General features: G+C 43.3%; 1 protein-coding gene and 1 long non-coding RNA gene across 3 annotated transcripts in view; one reads left to right on the top strand and one right to left on the bottom strand.

The window, feature by feature from the left end:
• Positions 1–7,647: 7,647 nt before the first annotated feature.
• Positions 7,648–27,965, bottom strand: part of fam151a (family with sequence similarity 151 member A) — a 59,054-nt gene continuing 38,736 nt past the window's right edge. The window contains exons 14-16 of one of the 2 annotated variants that reach the window (XM_079649389.1): positions 12,530–12,601; positions 8,786–8,901; positions 7,648–8,570 (exon numbers count right to left, since the gene is read on the bottom strand). In XM_079649389.1, the coding sequence (XP_079505515.1) occupies positions 8,210–8,570; positions 8,786–8,901; positions 12,530–12,601 (549 nt within the window). In that variant the 3' untranslated portion in view covers positions 7,648–8,209. The remainder of the gene's footprint in view (positions 8,571–8,785; positions 8,902–12,529; positions 12,602–27,965) is intronic. The other variant, XM_079649390.1, reaches the window with a different exon arrangement.
• LOC307018912 lies at positions 14,397–27,925 on the top strand. Its single transcript, XR_013802542.1, has 2 exons — positions 14,397–14,875; positions 25,823–27,925. It is a non-coding gene; the product is annotated as an uncharacterized lncRNA (long non-coding RNA).

Below are 27,965 nucleotides of genomic sequence, written 5' to 3' on the forward strand. Positions count from 1 at the left end.
TGCAGAGGAGAGGAGATCGTTGATTACTTTGACCAGGGCTGTTTCAGTGCTGTGGAGTGGGCGAAAACCAGACTGGAGGGGTTCATAGAGGTTGTTGGACTGGAGGTGGCTGTGGAGCTGGGTGGCGACAATACGCTCCAGTGTTTTGGAGAGGAATGGCAGGTTGGAGATGGGGCGGTAGTTGGAGAGGTTGGCTGGGTCAAGGGTGGGCTTTTTGAGGATGGGGGTGATGGAGGCAAGTTTGTAGATGGAGGGAACAAGACCAAGGGATAGAGATTGGTTGAAGAGGGTGGTGAGGTGGGGGATGAGGACAGGGAGGCAGGCCTTAGTTAGGGTCGTAGGGAGGGGGTCAAGAAAGCAGGTGGTTGTTTTGGATGAGGTGATGATGGCTAGGATGTGGGAGGAGTCAACAGGAGAGAAGGCAGTGAGGGGAGGGAAGGGCGGGTGGACTGGGAGAGGAGGGGGGGCGCGGGGGTTGGAGGAGATAGTGGTCATGGCAGTTAGGGAGCTGTTGATTTGTGAAACTTTGTTGTTGAAGGCGAGGAGGAAGGAGTTGCATAGGTCAGGGGAGGAGGGTGGATTGATGTCAGGTGGCTGGAGCAATTTATTGATGGTGGAAAATAGGATGCGGGGGTTCCGGTTGGTGCTGTCGATGAGGGTGGAGAAGTGGGCAGATTTGGCGGCTTGGAGAGCATCACGGTAGGAGGAGATGTGAACTTTATAGGCTTCGGCGTGGACGGTGAGGTGGGTTCGTTTGAACAATCTTTCAAGTTGACGGCCGGTCTGTTTCATGGTACGGAGTTCCGGGGTGTACCAGGGGGCGGGGTTGGTGAATGAAACAGAGGAGGTTTTCCAGGGGGCCAGAGAGTCGAGGGAGTCAGAGAGAATTGAGTTGAGTGTGGTGGCATAGTCGTCAGGGGAAGAGGGGGCAGAGTCGGGCGGGAAGGCAGAGGATATGAGCTGGGAGAGCGTGAGGGGGTTGACTGCCTTGATGTTGCGGTAGGAGATGGTGCGTTTTTTGGGGTTGTGGGGGGAGGGTAGAGGGGCGGAGAAGAGGATGCAGAGATGATCAGAGAGTGGGAAGGGGAGGGGCTGGGGGTTAGATAATGGTAGAAAGGAGGAGCAGACTAAGTCCAGAATGTGGCCTTTGGTATGGGTGGGGAAGTCAATGTGTTGGGTGAGGTGGAAGCAGTCAAGGAGGGAGAGGAAGTCAGATGTCAGGGGGGCATTGGGCTGATCCATGTGGATGTTGAAGTCGCCGGTAAGTAGGAGGTGGGAAGATAGAGAGGATGCAATGGTGAGTAGTTCAGACAGTTCAGAGAGGAAAGAGGGGTGTGGCTTCGGGGGACGGTAGATTAGAACAGTAGTGATAGAGTTGGGGAGGGAGAAAGCAAGGTGTTCAAAGGATGAGATAGGTGGGAGGTTGAGGTTCAGTTCAGTGATGTGTAGGGATTGTTTGTGGAGAACAGCGAGACCACCCCCGCGCCCGGAGAGGCGGGGTCTGGCAGTGAAACTGTAGTTGGAGGGAGTGGCTTGGTTGAGAGCGTAGAAGTCCAGGGGCTGTTGCCATGTTTCACAGAGGAGAAGCAGATCAATGTTATTGTCCAGTAGCAGTTCGTGTATAACAGGTGATTTGTTGGAGAGGGAGCGGCAGTTCAGGAGTGCGAGGGAGATGGATGGTGGAGCAGGGGAGGGGGTACAAAGGTTGTTGAGGTTGGCAGTGCGGTGGATGGGGATGGCGGGGGGGTGGGGGATAGTCCAGAGTGAGGGGATGGGTGAACCGTCAGGGAGGTGTCGGTTGCGGGGGAGGCCAGCGCCCCGGTGGATGTAGCGGCGTCGGCGGAGGATCCCAGCGGCGCTAGCTGCGGTGGCAGTAGCAGCAGGGAGACGATGGTTGTTGTTGAGGCTGTGGAGGTCAGCAGCAGTGTAGATGAGAGGGCGAGAGGTTGGTGGTGTAGTAGGCTGAAGCAGCGGGAGAGATAGTCCAAGCAGCAGATGAAAGGTAGCAACAGATGAGAGTAGCCAAGGTAGTGTATTTGCAGTGGTTATTAACTGATTGGCTAGGAGTTGGTAGGCAGTGAGATATGTGAAAGCAGCAGTGGACCAGGTGTTGGAGTGAGTGATGCGTGTGGTGTTGGTTACCCCAGACCGTCCCTGCGGCACCATGTCTGGACCTAGCTACCCAACAGTAGACGAGCTGGTGGGGAGTGGAGGCTCCCCGCAAGAACGCCGGCTGGGCAGCCAGACAGAGTGAGTGTTGTTGTTGTTGATGTACGGCGCACAACAGGTCGGTCCAGGTTGGCACAATCACCATCACAAAACACACAGCGTACTCACCCGAGTCCAGAGCAGCGATCAACACACCCAGAGCCAGGGTTAGTTTGGCTATTATCATTTATATTTATCTGCAACAATGGATATCAGGAAGTGGTTCATGAAAGGAATATGGCAACTCAGCGCCAGATGCAAGCACATTAGAAGACATCAGTTACGTTACCAACGAGCTAGCAAGCCAACCAGGGACAAGGGAGGCTGGCAATCAATTATATTTTGAAGAGAAATTGACTCTCAAGCCGGCTCTCTCCCAAACTCCGGCTCTGTGCGCAAGCAGACCGCTGCACACGCTCTCTGCCTCGCTCAATCTCTCTCTCTCTCCCTTTCTCTCCATCGCTCAACCGCTCAACCGCTCCTCAAGTTTGCCTGCGTGCTTGCCCAAGTTTTCACAGCGTTATAAATGTGCCACAAAACCAACCAATAGATGTAGCCTATAATAAGACCGTCAACAGCCTTATGGCAACCTAAAACCCCTCTGTTTCCGTAACAACAAGTCACGAGCCCCCTCCCCCCGTGGATAATTCAGAATTCCCGGGAAATGTACGTTTCGGGGTGGGCCCGCCCTGGTAAATGAAATGCCCGCCCAGACACGTATGTCTGCCGCCGGGTCTGGATTCCACCGGGTCCGTCTGCGGCGCGTTACGGCTGCGCCGCGGTTTTGGTCCGGCCTCCTCCGGCGTCATACCATACCGGGTGCGTTTCAGAATCATTTCTTCAGAAGCGGAGCGTCTTGCCTACCGGCTCGCAGTTTTTGATGATTTGGGCATATTTCCTGGACAGGCTACTTTGTACAAACAAGGTTAATAATAATTTTAATATCCCAGTTATAAACGACATGAATCAAAGATGTGTTGCTGTATTTACTAATGTGTGTATATATATCAGTGGCGGCCGGCCCATAGGGGCGCTAGGGGCGCCGCCCCACCTCTTCCCACATTACAAATTAAAATTAAAAAAAATTAAATTAAAAAAAATATAGGCTATATTTTTTAAATATATATATTTTTTAATATATTTTTTTAATTTGTATTTTTAATGAACAAGGTAAATATTATATAATTGGTATCAGTCAAATGTATAATCTACAATCAAATCTCGTTTAAAATGGTTTTACGATGTCTAAAGTTACTGATAAGTCACATGTTTCCTGCCTGGCCTTGCCCGTGTATCATAACCCTCTCTCGTCTGGGCGCTAAGAGAGGAGCCCTCAACCAGTGCAGCAGCAGCCACTAGCAGCCGACTGTTGCTATCTGTAAGCTATGGCTCCGAAACATAATTTCAGCCAATCAGCGTTGTCAAATCTAATCACCGGGCGCCAATGTCAGTGCCCGGTGCAGCGTTATGGATAGAAAGGGTCCGTCTTGTGTAAAACTCTCACGAGAGTTTGCGAGTCACGTGGCTGAATGTTTACGTTTGAGAGGCAGCCTTTCAGTTACGATCGTTAACATCAGTGGGCCACAGCAAATGATGGTGAGAAGCAAAACTATCTATTAATTATGTCAATTATAGGGAGTGTGATTGTAACTGTGTGTGTGAGTAGCTGGATGCAAAGAGGTAAACACTGTCTTTTGTTTCCCAGGCTTGCTCTTCAAACAGCCGGGGCTATGTGCCCGTGCTAAATAAACACACACACACACACACACACACACGCACACACACACACACACACACGCACACGCACACGCACACGCACACACGTATTGTAGTTGAGTTTTGACAGCTTCCATCAAACTAGATGTTTTGCCTGAATGGTCTGTTTTCTAATATTTCTGTGTTTCTGAACCACGTCTGTGTCTGCCTATAATGTTCGTATTTAGTCTCCTCAGGGTTCCCGCGGGGTCTTAAAAAGTCTTACATTTGATAATCTGAATGTAAGGCCTTAAAAAGGTCTTAAATATGACCAAAAAAATAAGGAAGGTCTTATATATGATTTAGAAGGTCTTAAAAATGATCGGATTTGAAAGGTACTTCTGTGTTGCGATAGCGTCTAAATGTGTTTTGGGGGAAATGTCCGGGCTGCAAAGTAACCAGTACGGTAATAGCCTTTCAGTTCCCCCCAACAATTTGTATTGAATTAAATCAACATGGAACCAGTAATCACTAACTTTGTTTCCCCCGGCCCCTTATTGGAGAACACCCAGCTAGTAACCTAGCAACCAAGCTTCAGCTTGCGGCAGTCAGAAACTGATGTATCTTCGAATCTACTTACAAATTAATATGAGGAAGTGTCAGTTCAACCATATTTGGTTGGAAAACATCTAATTTAGTGCTTTGTTGAAACCAGTGGAGGAGAACGTGTTTGAAGCCCGCCGCACCGCTTGCAAAAGAAATAAGCGTTTGTTTTGCTAATGTAGCATTAGCTAGTGGAGCGTTAGCTAGTGCAGCAGCTCCCGCAACAACACCGGGGGACCTCTGGGCGACGTTTGGGCCTACGTCAACCAGGGCCGGCCCTAGACTTTTGGGGGCCCTAAGCGAGCTTTGGCTTGACCTAACCTCCTCTAGGGGGGTCCTCACCTCCTCTAGGGGGTCCGGAAAATATATTTTTTAATATTGAAGTTAAAAGCATCAATCTGGTGCACTTTAAGAGAAAAATTAAGAGATCTATGGATACATCTCTCAACACCCATATGAAACAGAACTGTAAGCAGATTTTTCTTTATGGATATTTTACAAATCACTTAAACTTTATTCTTGTTTTGTCATATAGTATTTCATAACTGTTTTTCATTTATTCTCTCTGGCTGTCCATCTCATAATGTTTACATAGAAACTAGCTGTCAATAGGAATATCATTAAGAAGAATTATAATTTCTTGCAAAAATCTGTCACAAAAAGAGGTTGCATATTTAAATTCAGGTGTTGTTATGGCAACGTCAGTAGCCAAACAGCCACATTTACTGCTGCAAATACGTTCAAACATGCTGTTGACATGTAAAGCAGTGGCAACTATGCCGCCATTTCAGCTGACTGTTTCTCAGAAATACTGTCACATAACATCAGTGTTGGGACAGCGGTAACATTTCAGGGTAAGCCAATCAGAGCCAGAGTTGGGCGGGTCTTGCCTTATGGGGAAAATACACACACACGAACACTTGCTAATTAGACCCTCCAGAAAAACGCGATTCTGCGATCGCAGAATTTCCCGCATAATCAGCAAAATGCCGCAGATTTGTAAAAGTCCGCATATTTATCAAAAATGTGTGTGTGTGTGTGTGTGTGTGTGTGTGTGTGTGTGTGTGTGTGTGTGTGTGTGTGTGTGTGTGTGTGTGTGTGTGTGTGTGTGTGTGTGTGTGTGTGTGTGTGTGTGTGTGTGTGTGTGTGTGTGTGTGTGTGTGTGTGTGTGTGTGTGTGTGTGTGTGTGTGTGTGTGTGTGTGTGTGTGTGTGTGTGTGTGTGTGTGTGTGTGTGTGTGTGTGTGTGTGTGTGTGTGTGTGTGTGTGTGTGTGTGTGTGTGATGTAGCTTGCTTCTAGTATGCTTGTTTATCATAGCAACTCTTTAAAAGTGCTCCCTTTCATTCAGTAGTAGCCTAGTAACAGGGTGCGGGAGAATAATCACCTTTTTTCCACTTCCCGCATATTTCACAACTGTTCGCATATTTCGCAACTTTCCGCATATTTCGCAACTTTCCGCATATTACGCAATTTTCCCGCATAAAATCACATAAAAACCCCGCATTTTTATCGCATAATCAAGGATTTTAGCCCGCATAATCAATGATTTTAGCCCGCATAATTAAGGATTTGGCCCGCGTTTTTCTGGAGGGTCTAGCTAATGCTAACACACACACACACACACGGCAACGCTCACCACCAGCACACACACACACACAATGGCAGATGCAAGTATCAGCGAGAGCAGCAGCGCATTTACAACTTGGAGATATAACCACTATCTTCAATTTGTGGGGATAAAGGACGCAAAAGATATTACGGTCAAATGTAAACTGTGCGCAGGACAGAAAGCATTGTCTTACTGTGCCACAGAACAACACAAACATTTGTATTTTTATTGTTATTATCTTTAAAGTAAAGTAAAGTAACTTGTTACTAGTAACTTTTATAATTTAGTAACTAATAAAGTAACCAGTTACTTTTTTGAGAGCAGTAACTATAACTATTACTTGCCCAACACTGCATAACATCCATATATTTCAGTGCTTTGTTGTAGTTGTAGCTCCCGAGCCAGCGCGTCTTGTTTGAATGATGCGAGTAAACACAGCTGGCAGCCGCGGTGAAACTCGAGCGACTAGAGCGATGTGATAGGAGCGTTTAGAGCGAAGCGAATATTCGCATCGCGTCCGGTGTGAACGCAGCATCACGGCTGTGTCGCGTCGAAAAAATAGACTTCAATTATATTTCGAGCGGAGCCCAGCGGTGAGTCGCTTCTGGGACGCTTCTGAGCCGTAACGCGGCGCGTCTGGTGGAATAGCACCCATTGACTAGAGTGGCTGCGATACTTGCGGACGCCGCGGCGCAGCCGTAACGCGCAGCAGACGGACCCGGTGGAATCTAGGGGTGAGACGGCGGGATGCGGTGAGGCTGTGAGCCTGTGTGTGAGCCCTATAGAAAGCCATTTGCGCCATTATTATTATATTATTCCGTTTAAGTTCAAAGTTTCAGTAACCAATCAGTGAAGAGCAAAGCCAGACCAAAGCAATCTGTAGATGAAAAGTTCCTGACATTGTGAGGCTGTAAATTGTACGTTATTCCAGATTCAGGGGACTATGTATTAATTTGCCTTTCAATATAATGAATATATCAATCAATATAACCTGCATTCATTGTCTTTTAAAATAAAATTGCCTTACCTTACCTTATCTTACTGAAGTGAAAGGTATTTGTCTCCTTAAATCACCTTTTTAAATGTACTTCTTATAACATGGCATGGTCAAAATGTTCAGTCTCTGGTCTTGCTAGAAATGCAATGTCACTCACCTTAGAGCACTGTCTTATGAGATACTTAGCTTAGAAATCAGATTTTTGGAAGACTTAAAAACTCTTGTGGAAACACAGATGTACTCATGTCATCCATTTTTTTTGGTGTTTCAGATTTGGTTTACCAACGTTTTTGGTTCACAAAAGTAGTGAAATATATGAATTACACTATAGGCCTATATAAATGTGTTGTTCATGTCTAAAATGAAAATGTGTAAATTAGAATTTGGAGTAAAATAGTTCTATAACTCTACTTTCACCACAGAAAAGTTACATCAGGACTGATTCATGACTTCATATTCCATACTGAGGTTCATGTGATGTGTACAAATTGAGCATTACAACTTTTTTTTTCAACCAACTATTTATGTTAACATAAGAAACTGTAACATCTCCATATGTACAATACAGGGTTCATACACTTTTTCACCAATGATTTTCAATGACTTTTCCATGACCAACATTTTTTACTCTTTCATGTGGCTAGCATGCGCTGCCTCGCCCATATTCGAAATATCGAATATGTTACAACACAGTTTGCATTTAGCACGTCTTGGGTCAATGTCTTTTGATAACCACAATTGGTACTTATCCTTTAGAAGCCATACGTTGTTGAAACTGCACTTCCCTGGCATCTTGGCAGCTTTATATCAAATAGTAGCTCCTGTAGACTAGAGGGCGTGATTGTAAACATCTCTCACCAGCGAAATACTGCCACAGTTGCCTTTTTACGTTTCATTGTACGATACAGTATTTATTATCATTATAGTATTACTATTTAGGCGATTAGATAACATATAAATTATATTTGATGCAACTTTAGTTATATTTCCATGACTTTTCCAAAACTTTGGGAAAAATATTGCATTCCATGACTTTTCCAGGTTTTTAATGACCGTACGAACCCTGACAATAACAGAACTTTCTCAACCAACTATTCATTATAAATGTAAAGACAGGGGGAGCAGTGCCATGGTCTTTGTCTGTCTTCCAAGACAGTGGGTCTGGCTGCTGTGTCGGTGGGGGTGATGGTGCATGGGCTGCTGGTGGCTGTGTCGGAGGGAGGGAGGTGTGCTAGGCGAGACTTCTTTGCTGGCTGGGTTGATCGTGATGGCTGTGGTGGAGGCCTTTGTACCGAGGTGTATCTTAATCTTGTGGCAGGCACAGATGGAGGTGGAAGCCGCTGTAGTGATGCTGGTCCTCTGGTCCTTGGTGATGGCTCTGGAGAAGGCCCTTGAGCCACGGTAGATCTTGACCTGGGTGCAGGCACAGGTGGAGGTTCTTGCTGCTAGGCCCAGGCAGCTGTAAAATCGGAAAGAAATATAGGACAATAATTACTACTAAGTTCATTAAAATATAAAGTTCAAGTGGAATGTTTCTCAAGCACAAATAACAATGCACAACTCAAAATAAAATGGGGAGGTGGGACAGGAGTCTCTCTCTCTCTCTTACAACCTATTTAACTATGTTACACCCACACAATGAAAGTACACTATTACTGTAATATTTACATTTACCTATCTTCAAATGGATCCTTGTTGTTGTTGCTGTATTCTCCAGGTTCTGATGCTCCATCTCCAGTGCTGCTAGTGTTAAAAGTCCGCTGTGCAGAGCTGGTAATCAGATAATAAGCCTGTTGAACAGGAGAAAAGAATGAAGCAGAGCGAAAGTTGCTGCCGTTTGTGTGGTTGTAGCCAAAATGTATTAAACACATTAATAAATTCACTTACAAATTATATCCGTTTTCTCTATTTATCTAATCATTCTCTGGTTTGACGCCACATGTATCTCTGCGTTGTGTTGTGTGGTCGAATTAATATGACTTCCTTCTTGCCAACCAGGTTTATTATCTGTGCAAACAGAATATAAGGAAATGGCTTCACCAGCTTTGGAAGGGACATCATAAGGCTTTATTTGAAGTATTAAAGTAACGTGTTATGGCAGGAAAGTTCTATTAGGTGTATTTCTGGTATATTCATTTTAATGTCACCTCATATACTCGTGTGTGTTAAATTTGAAGGGACAAAGTACATTTTTCCTCTTTTAAATATAGCGCAATAGTCTTTTCTTCCACTTTTATGTGTAATTAAAAGGGTGGTTTTTTGGCTATCTGTGGTTAGGCATAATACAAATGACCTTTGACATCTGCTTTGCAGTTCCCAGACCTCTGAAGAGGCCCTGAGTCTCTGGCTTCCTCTGTTAAGTGCTAAAACTATTATTGATTAAGCCAAAGGGGGTTTTCCTTAAATATAATGCAGTTAAAGTCTTGTTAATTAGTGATTCATGTACAGCATGCATTAGTTAAGAAACGATAAGGGTGTTGGTGTGTTGAAATGTACGTGCGTTTCCTGCAAGACTCTTATCAGATCAGGAGATGATTGGGTCACACACAGTTAAACGAGACAATAGTCCTTCTGACTAATCAATGGATGTATTCATGATTATTGTGAGCTGACTTGAGGTGAAAGGAAGTTCACAGAAGCCATTAAGCCACAAGAACAATTAACTTATGTTGGTTGACTGATTCGGTGACTGTCATGGGACGATGACGTTTGGATATTTACAAATATGGCTTTCATAAAGAAAAACAGGTGACTGTTGTGTGATAAGATACATAGGATGTGTGTGTGTGTTGAAGATGTTTAGGGGGAATGAGTATGTGTCCTGTCAAAGAGTCCTCTGTCATGACTCCAAATAATTGATTTGGGGACTGCCTGAGGGCAGAGGGACAGAAACACACACACACACACACACACACACACACACACATATATATATACACACACACACACACACACACACACACACACACACACACACACACACACACACACACACACGGAATCAACAACTGCGGACTCACTACCTGGGGTCCCGCCCAGAAATGAAACCGACCAATGGAACACTGCCAACTCACTGGCTAGCTCGCTCAGAAGTGAACTTGCCAATAACAAATAGCTAGGGAAGAGCAGGGGTGAAAGTGGTTTGAATTTCTTGCAGGTACTATAATGCTACCCCGACCTTCATTGGTTCATATTGTTCTCCTCCCGCCCCCAGCTTCATGCATCACTGAACACAAACTTCACATTTTTAATGTCTTTATGGGGTAGAAATTAGAAACACTTGACAATGTGTATAGTCAATTATTTATTTTCAATTGTGCATACAACTTGTGTCAAAACTTAACAGACCATTAGCAAGGCATGTTGAGGGAGGTAAACTACACACTTTTCCACATTTTCCACAGAGGGCTGAAGTAGCTCTCCTCTTCTGTGTACCGGCGAGCCATGCAGCTTGTTGAGTGGGCTGCTCTTCTTCCTTTGCCCAGCCAGGTCTTCACATAAGGCAGTGGATCCCACTGTCTGCATGGTGGTCCCACAGAGCTGATGAAGAGGAGATTTGCTGCATTTTTTGTTGTAAGTTTGCTCCTATACTCAGTTATGATGTTATTCATTGTGCTGAACCCCCGTTCACAGTCAGCATTGCTTGGAGACAGTGCCACTGCCATGAGCAACTTCTTCATTTTGTTGGGAATGTTTCTTCCTCCACTGGCCTTGTATTCTGTGAATCTAAGATGGGCCTATTGTTGGTTCACATGTAGGACATCACACAAAGCCCTCACCTCATTATCTCCAAATCGAGGATTGTCATGGTCCCAGTTGTCAGGGTTGAGGACTGCCATTTGATTGATAAGGCTGTTATAAGCCTCTTTTCGGTTGGCTGCAACACTGGCCTGTGCTCTGTTTGCTGTGGTTGTGAAGAGTCTTTCTTTCATATTGTCTGCCACTGCTTGGATGAACTGAGCAGAGTCAATGATGGGAGACCTGCCAACTCTTAAATCCTCTCCCTTGAATTCCATCACTTCCTCTGCCTGACTGGCATCAACTGCAGCGATTGAAACTTTCTATGCGTTTGACATAAGTCGTCATGATGTCATGGGCCTTTGGGAGTGTGGTCTTCCTGTTCTGAAGAATTTCTGACAAGTTCTTAAGTTCAGTCAGAACATCTGCCATCAGTGCAAGACTTTTCAGGAAGTTGATGGAGCACAACTTAGAAAGCAGACCTTTGAATTTGGCCCTCCCTCTGCTGTCCCTTGTATCATCCTCTGATGCCTCACGGAAATGTTGTGCCAAGGCTGGATAAGACTGCCAAACTGCAGAGACTGCCCTCCACGAAGAAGCTACCCAGCGAACACTGAACACTTTTCCAATCCTCCTGAGGGCGATGTCCAGGTTGTGAGCAAATTCACTCAGCTGCCGCATGTTTTTTGGTGACTGGCTATATAATGAATATAGGCTGTCCATGAATGCCTGGAAGTCCTTTGTTCCCCCTGTCACATCCAGTGCCTGGTCAACAGCAAGCTCCAGTCTGTGATTAAGGCATTGCCATAGTATGATGCCTGGGAAGTCATCCTGGAGCAACTTCCCAACACCTGACTTCACTCCCAGCATGACACTGGCCCCATCACTGCAAAATCCAATGAGGATTTCTCTCAGCAACTCAACAGTGAAGCCATTTTTAAGCAAGCAACCCATAATCTGTTCCTTGATATGAGCAGCAGACATACTATCCAGCTCAACCAGGTCCAACGGAAAGGCAATGGGCTCCATGTCTCCATCAACACTAGCCTTCAGGAACACAATTAGTGTTGATTTGTGCCCAACACTGGTTGACTCATCAGCCAATACTGTGATTTTGCTCTTGGTCTCTATTATCTTTTTTAGAAGTTCCTTTTTCATCTGTGATGACACATGCTCAATTATGTCAACACAGACAGTTTTGCTATGCAAAACACGCCCCAAATCAGCAGAATTTGCATGCTGCATGTCAATCAGAATCTCAAAGTCTGTGAAAGGCTTGTTGTTCTTGGCCACATAATAGGCTGTCATGAATACCTTGGCAGTAGACTCAAACACAGGCTCCTGACTACTCGCGTTCATGTTCAGAAGAATATCTTTATTTGCTGTCTGAATAATCTTGACTGCTTCATTATGTGCTGCAGAGTTCTCGTGTTTGCTGATTTTTTTGCGCAGTGATGAAAGCTGGACATCCCTTGATTGACCAGCTGGAATTATCTTTCCATCAGCCCACTGAATAGTAATATTAACACCACGGGAGGCCATGACACCCAGATCCTTCACATCATGGCATGGGGTACAGCCTAGCCTTCCATTGTGAGCATACATCCATCCATTCATGTTTGAACTGTTCATATTGTTCTTCTTTCCATATAGAAGGGTATGTAGTAGGGCTAGCATCACCTGTGGTGGCTTCTGAGGGACCTGCTGCCACTTCTTCTGGCTGAGTCTCCTCTTCCTCCCTCTGGGCCTCAACTGTTATAAATTAGAATAAAGATGTATAACTAAATTCAGCAGACAGTCAAAAATGTACAAGTCTCTGTCTTTCTTTGAATTTTCAGAATATTGGTTACATAAATTAAAATACTAATAAAATAAAATGTATGCCACAATGTGCAGATTAAAATAGAAGATATCAAAGCAAAATATTTAATGTTAAAATAGTATGCTGTGTACATGTTGTGTTCTGAGTAAGATAGCCATTGACTATATAGAGCAGGGGTGCCCAACCTTTTTTGAACCAAGACGGCGGCAATCGTTGACGGGGGGGGGGGGGGGGGGGGGTTATTAACTATAGTTATTTGACCACAATATTTGAACACAATTACAGTTTATTTTATTTTCAACTATATTCTTCTTCTTCATATTACTACTACTACTACTATTATTATTATTATTATTATTATTATTGTTATTGTATATGTAATATTTTTCACTCCCTTCTCTTTTTCAAGTGAGGGTGCATAACATTCAACTGGGACCCTTATGCACCCCCGTAGAACCGGGCCTGGAGGTGGCCAAACTACGGCCCGCGGGCCACATGCGGCCCGTTGATGTGTTTAATGTGGCCCGTCCAATATTGGTATAAATGAGCCAGGGTTCTGGCTGATCTTAAAAAGCCTTAAAGTCTAAAATACAACGATCCAATTTTTATTTATGTTATCCCCCACTTTCCACATGCCGCGCGCGCCGCGAAAAGTCCCTTCCTCCCTGGTCGTCGCAGCTGCGCGTGGACGTCGCCCCGCGCGCGGGAGAATGAGATTAAAACAACCCTCAGCCCGACATGAATCAAGACGGAACCAAACAATGCCCCCCGGCCCGGCTGTCACATTGATACATCATTGTGGCCCCTGAGCCACAAAGTTGGGCCGCCCCTGTTGTAGGACATTAACGATAAAACAGAATATTGTTGTTCTACTTTTAGACATCTCGAGATCGACTGGGGATCGACTGGTTGCGCACCCCATATAGAGATATACAGTTTGCTAGTTAGCTAACTTATTATATTCATCATGGCCATGTTCATGTCCATTCTCTGGGCTAAATAAGCATCATCACCTGTGTCATCTGTGGGCGTTGTTTTTCAAATTTTAAGCACATTCTGAGTTTCTTCATCTCTCTCCTTTCTCTTAAACATCTGAAGAGTCGTCGTTTGCATTTTTGCTTTAATTACCACGTAGCCTAATTTTCTAGCTGTCATTCAGTCACTCCATTCTTTTCTCCTCCCGCTGTTCTGATCAAGTGGGGAAAAGCTAATATGTGACCCGCTCTATCGAAATCAGTCGGAAGTCGCAACGGCTCATTTCAAAATAAACGTGGATTTGCGTAAAAAAATAGTTGTTCGGGTTTCGGGTGTTTTGTTTGATTTTAAATAAACAAAGTCTTGGCTTTCAGAATATGAAACTTGTTTCGGCAAATTCAGATGATAAATACAACTTAGAAGCTTGTAACGGCATAATTACAAGCGGAGAACGGAGTAACTTGAGGTCACAGCAGGCATAACAGCAGCCGGTGTTTCTCGTTAGTGTTTTCCCCGGGACACAAACACAATACGCACAAACGCAAAAATACACAAACACACACACGTATATACACACACACACACACACACACACACACACACTCGCAAGCTTCCCCCAGACCAGTAATCCAAACCAAAATATCTGCCCTTCGTAGTATAAATTCCACGGGTGGAGCTGTCAATTCTTCCTGGTCCTCCGGACCGCCTGGAAATCTCTTACCGGTACTAAGGACCGGGTAGGACCGGCACACTTTCAACACTGGGGAAGAGCAAGCGATACAACTCCTCCCCACCTGTGTATAAATGTTGTGATCATTTTGAAGATCGCGCTTTTGTTTCTGACTGGCTGTCGTGGTACGTATATCACACGGTGGTAGAACCTGAGCCCGGAGTACTCTGCAGAGTGCTTCGTGATTAGGTGATTGGGTGATGTATTGTGTGTTTTTACCATTAAAACAGATTATTGTTTAACCCTTATCCTGGTGCTTTGACTTTTCCATCTTTTAAAACAAACTCAGAGAGGAAGGTGCGGAGCAGAGGTTCTGCACCGACAATTTGGTGAATCCCGACGTGATGACGTCATGAGGTGGCGACGTGAGGACGTGCCGACGTGGTGACGTCATGAGTAGGGTTTTTTAGAGGAAAATCAGCAGCCAGCGGACGAATGGTCCGGAGAAGAGGCCTAGAATAATCTCTGACAACTAAAACGAGGATCCTACAATTGAAAGGTGAGCAGACGAGCCTGTTTCTATCGAAGGTCTGTAATTGGCTAAACTAAATTTTAGAGTTGTCAGAGACATATTCCGGTATCATAGTTGTTACGGTGGAATATGCAATACATATTTTAGATAGGTAGGAAAGTTATATAAAATAAAAGTGAATTAACGAGGTGTGGTGTGTAAGAAGACGGTGAAAGGCCCTGTACTTTTTTCAAAAGTAGACGGCTAAGACTCGTTGGGGATGTTCAGTGGCTTTTTCAGACGCCATCCGGAACAAATCAGAATAACAATTCTTAGGTGCATAGGAATCAAAGTTAAGTTATATGTAAAAATCCAAGAGGAGAAAACGCAAAGTTCGAAAAGCCATTTGAAACTAACGGATCTCGCTATTTCTTGTTCTGTTGGGTTTAAACTCCCATTCTGTTGAAAGAAATATCGCATCTTAAAAGCTGCACAGACAGTGAGGAAGATATATTTATGTACCAGGTGAATAAATAGAATATATTATTGAACATGAAACAGCCTTAGTCAGATGAATAGATACGAAGTCATAATAGAGGAAGAATTTGAACGAGAGGAGCGTGAGTTAAGAGCTTACGAGAACATGGGGTTCAAGCAGAAAAATTGAATTTCTCCTTCTCCTAAAAAGGCTGAGAGCTGCAGCGGGGGAGAGAGGGGGGGGTGTCAGTATTTGTCTGTGAGAGTCCCCCCCCCTTTTTTCCTCTCGAGAGCAGCAGCAGCCTGGAGTGTGTCTGCTTGCTTTTTTCTCTAATGCCTGAAGTTGGGGTGAAATACATTGAAAATGAACAGATCAATGTGTGATTTGAAGTGGTAGATATATTGAAATAAATAAGAAAAAATGATTTGCTGTTATTTAAACATAGTCTTTGAGAACTAATTGTTACCGTTGCATTGCATTGTGAATTTCATGGTAGTTGTCATTAACTAAGACTTGTACTTAATTATATTCCAAGGGAAAATGTATATTAAATACAGGAACGTAAGGGGAAAGTGAAAAGTGGTTTACTGAGTATATGAAGTACATTAAAGTTAAGGTTTTATTCAAATTAAATATAATAGGTGGATTTTTGCACCTAGTATAAAGACATAGAAAGAGGAGAATTTATTAGACATGAAATAACGAACTCACTGGAAGAAATATATATTGTAATGTTATTTAGGAGTTGTATTTATCATATACAGTTACTCTCAGTTGATGGTTGTTTAAAGTAGATAGGAAACTGAAAACGTAAACGATCCACCAGAATGGTGTTTTTAAGTTTATGAAGAAAGAGTAGAAAGTAAAAAGACGGTTTTTGTAAGTTTGTCAGTCAGAGGGAATCTGTTCATGTTTAAGCATGACAGAGGTCCTGTACGAGGTTTTGCTCCAGCCATCTCACACGGTTACACAAAGGGGCTGCAGGGCGCAGAGAGGGCGCAGTGAGGAGAAGTAAATGGTTTGAAAAGTATAGAGAGGGTAAATGTTATATAAAGTTAACTAATATTCTGGAAAAGGTCATTGTTTTATGAGTAACATAAAATAAGAATATATTTACTAGATATAAGAACAACAGGCTTATCTAGGTTAACAGAAAATTGCTACTAACCAGTTTCAGATGCAACTATCCTATCTTTGTTCTAAAGAGAACATACGTTGCATTTATAATTAACATTAAGAAAGTTCACAATTGATACCATTAAAGTCAGTTTTGGATTAATAGGCCATGTCTGTCATGGACATTCGTGCTTAGATGGAATAAAAGTGTTGAGATGTTCTCAAAAATGGGAGTTTTCACAATGCTTTTTAGTTTTTATTGAAACAATTAAGTAATAAGGACAGAAAAATGTTCCGTGATGATTTATTTAGGTTTCAGCTTTAGTAATAATGAAGATTACATTTTGTAATAATTCCTTTAAGTGTTCCAAAAATATATTCATTAACTGTAGTCAGATTACTTGTTTTAAATATATAGCGCTTACAGTTAGTTTTGTATTCTGTTACAAATCTAACCATGCTTGTAACACACAACTTAGATAAACAATTAAAAAAAATAATAGAATAAGCAAGTAGATTAAAGATGAATCTATAGTGGTTAAGAAGGGTGTCTTTGTTTTGCCTATTAACTTAGAACTCAAGTAATGAAGAATAGGAAGAGTGTTACCATTAATGGGTTTAACATTCACATGTTTCAGTATTCCTGACCATATAGACACTCAGCTGTTTTATTTTGTCACCCGCTGGGGGAGAGATTTACATTGAGTTTTTCTCCGTAGCTGATTTGCTGTGATTACAGCAGCATTGGATAGTTGTGCGCCACCTTTGGGTTGTACTCTGAATCAGTGTGTTGGTGAAAAGTTGCTCATTACAGAAACAGAAGAAGTGTGCAAAGAACGCATCTCTGAGGAGGTATTGACAGTTTGCTTGTGCCTTGTTGTCAAGGCAACAGTGGTGTGAAGAGGAAATACAGTTTTTGGGGATTTCTGCTGTACAGAGGGCAACGTGTGTCTGCTGATTGTACCACATTGATCCAGAGGTCCCTTCCCCCTCAGGACATCCCAATGCCAGAGAGAGTTTCCTTGAAGCCCACTGACCAGGGCCGGTTCTAGCTTTTTGGGGGCCATGCCACTAACTACAGCTGAGGAGGACAATGAATCACTGACTGTTCTCAATATGACAAGATCTTGAGACGGGCTGGTCTCAGTCTGTTCAGACTCTGAAGAAATCTTGCAATGATTTTACAGCATAACTGTGCAAGAGTTTACCAGAAGGTGGTGTAGAACGATATGCTTAGTGTTTAGGAAGGGAGGCTGATTGTTTAATGATGGTCTGGAATACTGAAAAGATTAAAGTTGAATATCCTTGTTTGGCAAACAAAACATCTGATTATTATGTCACACATGATAATCTTGACATAGAACCTAGCTATGGGTAAACATGTGGTTGTTATACCATTGTTATCATGAATTAAAAATAAATAGGGAAATAGTATCTGGTTAAAGATGAATGGATTTCATATCCTAGAGAGGATTAGAATACTTCACAAGGTATTTACTAATGTATTTTGAAGAACACATAACAAGAACACAGGTCCAGTTTTGTTTTGTTTTTGGATTAAATTGTCCATTAAAAAACTGTTCAGCTTAGGTCTGGCTTTTAGTACAGCGGTTAAGCCCTCAAATCAAGGGAAATTGTGCACTTTTTGAAAGAAACATGAAACTTCTACCATAGTTAGTTTATATCATGAGGTTTATTTTTAGATGTGGAGGGAAGTCAGATTTGACCTCTGAGGCCCGGGAGAGGTCAAATCGGGGATGGCCACCAATAATATTCAAAACTGACTCACTTTGGAACCGAACACTGTAGAAAAACACTTAAGGTGTCATTTCCCACAAATGTTAGGGTGCCCATTCTGTTGGTGATACATTTGAGACCAATATAATTCAAGAAAATGCATTTATGTTAAAGTCAAGGTAAAAATATATCAAAATATTTATTTTTTATGTACCCAAGAACATTCTTCAATTGATTTCTTTGTAGTCTCAATATTATTTAGTTATAAGTTATTATTTCATGGGGTGTGTGGATATTTGTATGCATTCTCAGCACAGATTTATCAGCAGTTGACCCCCCTAGACCATTTCCACAGACTACCTGCAATACCACCGCGGACCACTGGTTGAAAACCCCCTGCTCTAAAGCTTCAGTAGCCTACTTATTCGAGGGGTTGTTGCTAGACAACATGGTGAGAAGTATTCAGAAATGCCACTTCTGACACTTCGGACATTTCTAACAGGTAAAAAGATTGACTATGAACAAACAATATTATTAAAAACAATATTAATATTAATATATGCCTTTGAATGCGAATGTATTGAATTTGACTGTAGCCAGGAAGGAGTTTTCCTTGCTAGCTAGCAAGGAAAACTCCTAGCTAGCTAGCTAGCTAGCTAGCGTGATCAAAATAATTATACTAGCTTAAGTAGAAGACAGTCTGGAACATTTCTGTTTGAGCTGAGTAGTTTAATGATTGAACAGAGTATTTTCTAGAGATGTCAACTTGGTTATTATGTCAAATTTGGGCAACATTTTACCTGTCATAACAGTAACAAAACACAGTCACGGACATGTCACGAACATGTCATAAACATTATGTCAATGTCATATATATATGACACATATATGTCATATCATTGTCATTAAGTGTCATTTGGTTTAACCTAACCCTACAAAAACCGAATGACACAATGACAACAGTGTTTAATACAATGTTAAATTGTTATCTTTTCAGATTCCCACGTCTTGCTGGAATTTTAACCCTCACCATGTCAAAGCGTCACAGCTTGATGGTCCCTACCCAGCCCTCGTTATCCAAGCAATCCAAGCCACCCCCCAGCACTAACTGGGACATTTGTGTCCTCTGTCAAGTCAAAACAGATGAACCTTTACAGTGTCCTCTCAGAAACAAATATAAACAGTCTGTTGGTAGTGGCTATGTATCCCTCACAGAAGACCTTCTCCGGTTCCATACCCTTCAGCATATGCCAATGGACCTCAACCTGGAGCGATTAGATGATGGAGATGGCATAGAATCCACTTTGAAGAGACACAAGGCAGAGTGGCACAAGAGATGTCGGCTAAAATTCAACAAAAAAGCATATGATGAGCTAAGTCGGGGGAAATTAACTACAGCACAACAACAAAGTACCTCATCTGTACACACGCGATCTGCCCACAGCCATTCACAGTCCACAGAACCTACTTGCTTCTTTTGCAATGAGCCTGCTGCAGGTTCCTCAGGTTTGCATAATGCATCAACCTACAACATTGACAGAAATGTGAGGAAGTGTGCCCTTGAGCTTGAGGACACTGCTCTGTTGGCCAAGCTCGCAGAGGGTGACATGATTGCCATTGAGGCCAAGTACCATCATCGCTGTCTGTCTTCATTGTACAACAAAGCCAGGCAGGCTGCATCTAAACACAAGGATGGAGATGATACTTGCCTACATGGCATAGCCTTTGCACAGTTAGTGGCATATCTGGAAGACAAGAACAGTGATGAGAACACTTCCCCTGTCTTGAAATTGACTGACATCGCTCAGTTGTACAAGACCAGGCTGGAACAACTTGGTCTGACTGTAGATAAACGGATTCACACCACCAGACTGAAAGAACGACTGCTTTCTGAGCTTCCACATCTGAGGGCACATTCACAAGGAAGAGACACACTTCTGAGTTTTGAGAATGACATTGGACCAGCTCTCATGATAGCCTGTCAAACTGACAGTGATGCCATGCACTTAATGCGAGCAGCACAAGTAGTGCGCAAAGAAATCTTTGGTTCGTCTTTCTCTTTTGACGGATCATTCCAAGAAAACTGCCAGCAGAGGGCTGTGCCACCATCTCTCTTGGCTCTCGTCAACATGGTACTTGATGGTACAAACATTAAGCATCAGACCACCACAAAACCTGCCCTAACAATCAGGAGGCACGGAACATGGATTCACCAAGCTCAGCACGTACAAGGCACACCCGAGAAACTCCACTCCCTCTATATCTGTCCCTCAAGATCCATGCAGTTACACGAAGTAGGGGGTTAGTTGACACACTGTTCAACCTGGGATTGTGTGTTTCCTATGACAGGCTGCTGCAAGTCACATCAAACATTGCCAATGGTGTCTGCCAGCAATTTAGGATGGAAGATGTTGTGTGCCCACCAAAGTTGCGTAATGGACTGTTCACAACAGGAGCTGTGGACAATATAGACCATAACCCAAGTTCTGCAACAGCCAAAGATTCCTTCCACGGCACTGGAATCTCACTAATGCAGCATCCATCACACACACAAAGCGGAACTGATCGTGGTGTACTAGTGATTAGTCAAGATGGCTCTTCCACCAAGTCAGTGAAACCTCTGCCAACATCATACACAGTCGTGCCACCAGCTTCCCTCCACAAAAAGGAATTTAGTGTGCCACCTGTACAAGGTCCTGTGAGACCCTCCACCCTCCTAGTTTCTACAGCCGCCACAGAGGATGAATATGCATGGCTCAGAAAAGTCAAGACAGCTGTTGAAACGTCAGCCATTGATGGCATGATATCGTGGTCTGCCTACCATGCCTGTGTTCACCATGCCGTCATCCCTCCTGCAGCAATCAATGCATTATTACCTCTCTTTCTTGACAATGCACATTCAGTAGCAATGATTCGGCACTCTATGGAAATCGTAAAAAGAGCAATTCAACATGTGAACCCTGGTCAGATTCCTGTCATTGCTGCTGACCAACCACTGTATGCTCTCGCTAAACAAGTACAGTGGACCTGGCCAGACACTTATGGAGAAGATCACTTTGTGATCATGTTTGGTGGTCTACACATCGAAATGGCTATGTTGAAGTTGCTGGGAGACTGGCCAGAAGACAGTGGCTGGACCAATGCTCTGGTCCAGGCTGATATTGCAAGTTCTGGAACAGCAAATTCCTTCATACATGCCAAACATGTCACCAAGACCCGCCATGCACACCAGGTCACAGCTGCAAGCCTCTATACACTACTGCAATGAGCATACAATGACAATTGCATATCTGATGATACAGATGCCATGCCACCTGACAGTCTATCTTTTGAGGAGTGGTGCATACAACAAGCAAAGGCTAGTGTTCACTTTGACTACTGGCATAAGACCCTGTCATTGCAGCTTCTCGTTTTGCGGTACATGAGGTCCATTCGTGAAGGCAACTTCCAGCTGTACGTGGAATCCCTAACACAGATCATGCCCTGGATCACACACACTACAGCAGATGGCTTCCCGTACACATCCGTGATATGATGACTCTTGCGGACAGACACCCAGATGTCCTGGCAGAATTCAAGTCTGGACATTTCGTGGTGCACAAAACCAGCAACCAGTTCTCTGCCATGGCACTTGACCAGTGCCATGAACAGAACAATGCCATGGTCAAAGGTTCTGGTGGGGCTATCGGACTGACTGGCAATCCAGAAGCACTCAGACGCTGGATGGTAGCAGGACCAGAAATCGCCAGGATCACTAAAGAGTTTGAAGAACAGGCAACACACCAACAGCATGGACCCAGTGACTCTAGACACCATGACCAGCAACCTGGAGTGTAAGCCACATTCCTGAAGGAGGTTAAGGCACTTGTCACGGTGCTGGAAGAGATGGGGAATCCATTTCTAGAACACAGCCAAGATCTTTTAGTCATTGACACAAGAGACATCGTTGATACCCAAGTTGCTGATACTGTAAGAAGGATTTATACCATTGGTGAGGAGCAGTACACCGAGTTTGTGACCCAAAGGCTGGAAAGGTGTACAACACCTATCACACACACTCTTCCAAAAAAAAAGTTGCCACTATTCAGCAGACCACCTGTGAAGGTCAAATCAAAAAAGAAAGCACAACTCGCTGCACTGAAGAGTGACTGTGGTCTTTTTTCAAGGCTGTACATCTCATGTCAAACACGAGATGGAGACATCAACCACTTCTTTTCACACGAAAACCAGGCAGCACCTCCAGCTCTGTCAAGTGGAGGAAAACTTCGGTTCGGGGTTAAAGCAGATCTGCTTCGCTGCCTGGAGTCAAATCTGCTTGAAATCAAGAGTGTTCCTACTAAGACTGATGCAGTAATTCTAGATGGTGCAGCTGTGGTTCAAATGCTGAATCCAAAGTTATCAAGAACATTTCAAGAGTATGGAGAAACAGTGTTCATACCATACATCTCTGCTCAACTAGAGGTAAGCATCCGTGTTGACCTTGTCTGGGATGTATACCTATCTGCCAGCCTGAAAGCTTCAACAAGACAGAAGAGGGGAAATGGCAAGAGGAAAAGGGTGGCTCCCCTTACTGTGATGCCCAAGAACTGGAAAGACTTCCTTCGATGTGATGAAAACAAAACAGAGTTATTTTCCTTCCTGGCCCGAGAAGCCGTAAGTCTGCCAGTAGCACAGGGCAAGGAACTGTATGCAACAGATGGAACTGGAGTCCTCTGCTCTCCTGCCGATTCATGTGTGACCTGCCTTGCCCCATGTTCACAAGAAGAGGCAGACACCCGGCTACTTCTGCATGTGGCAGACGCTGTGCATAAAGGTTGTAAGAAGGTGACCATACGTACCGTTGATACAGATGTGGTGGTGTTGGCAGTGGCTTGTTTTAGCAAAATAGCTCCCGATGAACTGTGGGTTTCCTTTGGTGTTGGGTCGAGTTTCCGGTTTATCGCTATTCATGAAATGGTTGCCACAATGACTCCTATCCAATGCCTGACTCTCCCTGTCTTTCACGCTTTCACTGGATGTGACACCGTGTCTGCATTTGCTGGCCGTGGAAAGAAGATTGCCTGGGAGAGATGGAAGTCTTTCCCAGAGGTCAGTGATGCTTTCCAGGAACTCCTGTGCATGCCAAGTGAGGTCAGTGAAGATTCCATGTTACTGCTGGAAAGATTTGTGGTGCTCATGTATGACCGAACGAGTGAGTGCATGGAAGTGAATGATGCCAGGAAACAGCTTTTCTCCCAGAAGTCCAGGAGTTTAGAAAACATCCCTCCAACCCAGGCTGCCCTCAAACAGCACATCAAGCGTACTTGCTTTCAGGCTAACGTTTGTAACCAGTCACTGGTCCTGGACCCAGAGATGCCAGAGCCATCTGATTGGGGCTGGACAAAAGAAACCACTGGGTGGCAGCCACTCTGGACAACTCTCCCTGAAGCAGCAAAGTCTTGCCATGAGCTGATCCGCTGTAACTGTCAGAAAGGGTGCACTGGACGGTGCTCATGTGTCAAAGCTGCACTTAAGTGTACAGATCTCTGCTTTTGTTCTGGGGACTGTTAAGATTTTTGATCACTACCAATATGTGATCCTGACATGAAAGGACTGTGGTGTTGTTAACCACTTCTCCGTCCCTTGATGATGATTAAAAAGTTAAATAATAAATCAGTTAAAAAATTACTTATTATTTCAATGACTGTTGTTATTGGCATTGTTATTATTGTTATTGACATCATTATTAACCTTATCATTACTGTTATTATTTTGAAAATAAACTACCTTTTTGCATCGTTCACCACCCTATGTTTGCATTATTTGACCTCCACATTGATCTAAATGCATTTTCTTGAATTCTATTGGTCTCAAAGGTATCACCAACAGAATGGGCACCCTAAAATGTGTCGGAAATGACACCTTAAGTGTTTTTCTACAGTGTTTGGTTCCAAAGTGAGGCATTTTTGAGTATTATTGGCGGCCATCTTGGATTTGACCTCTCCCGGGCCTCAGAGGTCAAATCTGACTTCCCTCCACATCTGAAAATAAACCTCATGGTATAAACTAACTATGGTAGAAGTTTCATGTTTCTTTCAAAAAGTGCACAATTTCATGGTTATCCGCTCTACTATTTAGACTTTAATAGTAAAAGAGTATTTAGGCTTATTTTTGTATATCTGACATTTTTTTAATATGTTGGCTATTCACTAGATAGAGAGATGGCATTACTCTCCATTTGTTAAGAACATTTCTGAAGATTAAATATTTGTTTAATTTCTAATATTCCTATTTAAGACGTAATTTTAGAGTAACAAGGCTGATGCTGAAATTGAAAAATATGTTAGTGGTTTGCATGATGTAAACAAAAAAAGGTTTTGTATTTTCAACCACCAGTTAAATCTGAAACAGTAATAATGATTGATTTGGCCAAAGCTTAGTTTAACCTCCTGATGTAACATTATGAGGTATGTTCACTTCTAAGGGTAAACAAATTGATAAAATGGATTATTGTTATTATTATTGATTAATTTGGAATATTAATTCAAAAGGCCGTTTTCTGCAGGTTCACTTAAGAATGCCTTGCATGAACATTTGTCAGGTATTGTGTTTCCTAGGGGCGGTATATTAATAATGTGTATTGATAATTTTTTATTTAAACGTCTGAAGAAAATGGTGCTGCGAACACGAGAAAAACTCTGTTGCATTGGTTGACATCAACACAATGATGTCACTAGTACAACTCCAGCTAGTAGAATATTAAAGTCTCTGCAGAGCACGACACATGGCCAAAAATACTGAGACCAAATTATCTTTGACCCTGACTGACAGAGTGAGTGTGAATGAATGTCTGCATGTGATCAGTGCAACTGCATGATTCTAAAACAATGACTAACCAAGCATGTTTTTAGACTAACACATTATTCTGGAGCTCCAAGGGAAACGAGAGGTTTCCTAAAAAATGTTGATATGTTTCTAATATTGATTGAGTTATAACATGTAACACAGATGCAGAATCAGTGGCCAAGGGGCTACTGTGAGAGGTGTAATTCCAGAATGAGAATACCAGAGAAGTTGACCTGTGATAATGAAACAATCTTGTAATATTTCAACAGGTATTAGGTAACTGAGGTTTGAAATGTAGAAAGAACATATTACAGTTAAGTTAAAACATAGTAATGTAATGAGATAGAATTTAATTTAGACAACATCTTGTAACTAGCCTGGTAAAGAAGTAAAAGCCATAGACTGTTTAGATCATTATGGGGATGTACATTTAATTTAAATTCATAATAGAAAGACATTTGATGACAGTATGTTGGATTTCTGTATTCATTTTTTCAGCTTGATAATATCTAAGCACTGACAAGTAGAAGCAGTATCACCAGGAAATTATTCACTTTGTCAGTATCATGATTTTAGTTGTTTTTAATCCATAACATTAGTGTGTTTCTTTACCAGAAACATTAGCAGTTCATATTATATTTAGATTGTAAATAGGATCTCAGGGATTTCATTTAAAAATAACACAGATGCTTGTCAGAAATTCAGAGCTATTGAAATATGTTATTTAGTTCACCTGAAGATGTTGGGGTTTATTTTGTTGACACAGGCCAAGTATTAAGATTCTGAAGCGGCACTGGCAGATAGGAGGTCTGCAACTAATTTAGAAAACCTGTTCACAGACAGCTGTTGTTTTAAGACACCCCACCAACAGGCTCCAAGCAGCCTACCAGTGGTGGGTCAAACACCTGAGGGCCCAGAAGCCCTGAGCGTAGACTTGAGGGGTGGGTATCAGATTTCTCCACACAGGTTGACGCCAAAGGGGGACGAGGAGCAGGAGGCCGACACAGCGGAGTTCGTCTGGCTGAAGGTCGTCAGGCCTACGTGGCTCAACCCCAGGTTCTCCGGCCCCCACTGAGTGACCCAGAGGACATCCCATGCCGTCCGCCTAGGAGGAAAGGGGGACATCGGGTACTACTGGAGCCAGTGTGCGGCAGGGAAACCTCCGGCTAGGACCATGGAGGACATCAGGACGGACCTGGCTATCGTCAACGAGGACATCCCTACAGCAGACGACTCTGAAGCTGTCATCAGCGGACTGGAGGAGAAGGACCTCGCGGACATCCCTACAGCAGACGACTCGGAAGCAGCTGTCAGCAGGCTGGGGGACTTGTCGAGGCAGCAGAGGAGTCTACTTCTCTCTGATCAGATTAATCAGTTCAACCTTTGAAGGAGAGGCCGCATCTCCCCTCCCTATCAGCTACCCTTGTTGGCGTATTCCTTTGAGGGGGAGGGGGGGGCCCGGATGGTTCAACACACAAGGACACTGCTGTCTGGCACTCAGGTTCGCACTCTGTCATCCCTTCACTGACATTGAAAGTTGTGTTCTGTTCCCAAAGGTTTAAGGTTGGGGGACAGACACAGTAGCAAAGAATGACAGTAGTTATGTTTCCAAAGACTTATGTAAATTGATCTTTTGTATAAGATCAAAAGGGGGAATTGAGGCTTTATTTGAAGTATTAAAGTAACGTGTTATGGCAGGAAAGTTCTATTAGGTGTATTTCTGGTATATTCATTTTAATGTCACCTCATATACTCGTGTGTGCTAAATTTGAAGGGACAAAGTACATTTTTCCTCTTTTAAATATAGCGCAATAGTTTTTTCTTCCACTTTTATGTGTAATTAAAAGGGTGGTTTTTTGGCTATCTGTGGTTAGGCATAATACAAATGACCTTTGACATCTGCTTTGCAGTTCCCAGACCTCTGAAGAGGCCCTGAGTCTCTGGCTTCCTCTGTTAAGTGCTAAAACTATTATTGATTAAGCCAAAGGGGGTTTTCCTAAAATATAATGCAGTTAAAGTCCTGTTAATTAGTGATTCATGTCCAGCATGCATTAGTTAAGAAACGATAAGGGTGTTGGCGTGTTGAAATGTACGTGCGTTTCCTGCAAGACTCTTATCAGATCAGGAGATGATTGGGTAACACACAGTTAAACGAGACAATAGCCCTTCTGACTAATCAATGGATGTATTCATGATTATTGTGAGCTGACTTGAGGTGAAAGGAAGTTCACAGAAGCCATTAAGCCACAAGAACAATTAACTTATGTTGGTTGACTGATTCGGTGACTGTCATGGGACGATGACGTTTGGATATTTACAAATATGGCTTTCATAAAGAAAAAAGGTGACTGTTGTGTGATAAGATACATGATAGGATGTGTGCGTGTGTTGAAGATGTTTAGGGGGAATGAGTATGTGTCCTGTCAAAGAGTCCTCTGTCATGACTCCAAATAATTGATTTGGGGACTGCCTGAGGGCAGAGGGACACACACACACACACACACACACACACACACACACACACACACACACACACACACACACACACACACACACACACACACACACACACACACACACACACACACACACACACACACACACGGAATCAACAACTGCGGACTCACTACCTGGGGTCCCGCCCAGAAGTGAAACCGACCAATGGAACAGTGCCAACTCACTGGCTAGCTCGCTCAGAAGTGAACTCGCCAATAACAAATAGCTAGGGAAGAGCAAGCGACAAAACTCCTCCCCACCTGTGTATAAATGTTGTGATCATTTTGAAGATCGGCGCTTTTGTTTCTGACTGGCTGTTGTGGTACGTATATCACACGGTGGTAGAACCTGAGCCCGGAGTACTCTGCAGAGTGCTTCGTGATTAGGTGATTGGGTGATGTATTGTATTTTTTTTACCATTAAAACAGATTATTGTTTAACCCTTATCCTGGTGCTTTGACTTTTCCTTCTTTTAAAACAAACTCA

Source organism: Notothenia rossii (genome assembly GCF_949606895.1).
Source record: "Notothenia rossii genome assembly, chromosome: 9".
NCBI classification, from domain to species: Eukaryota; Metazoa; Chordata; class Actinopteri; order Perciformes; family Nototheniidae; genus Notothenia; species Notothenia rossii.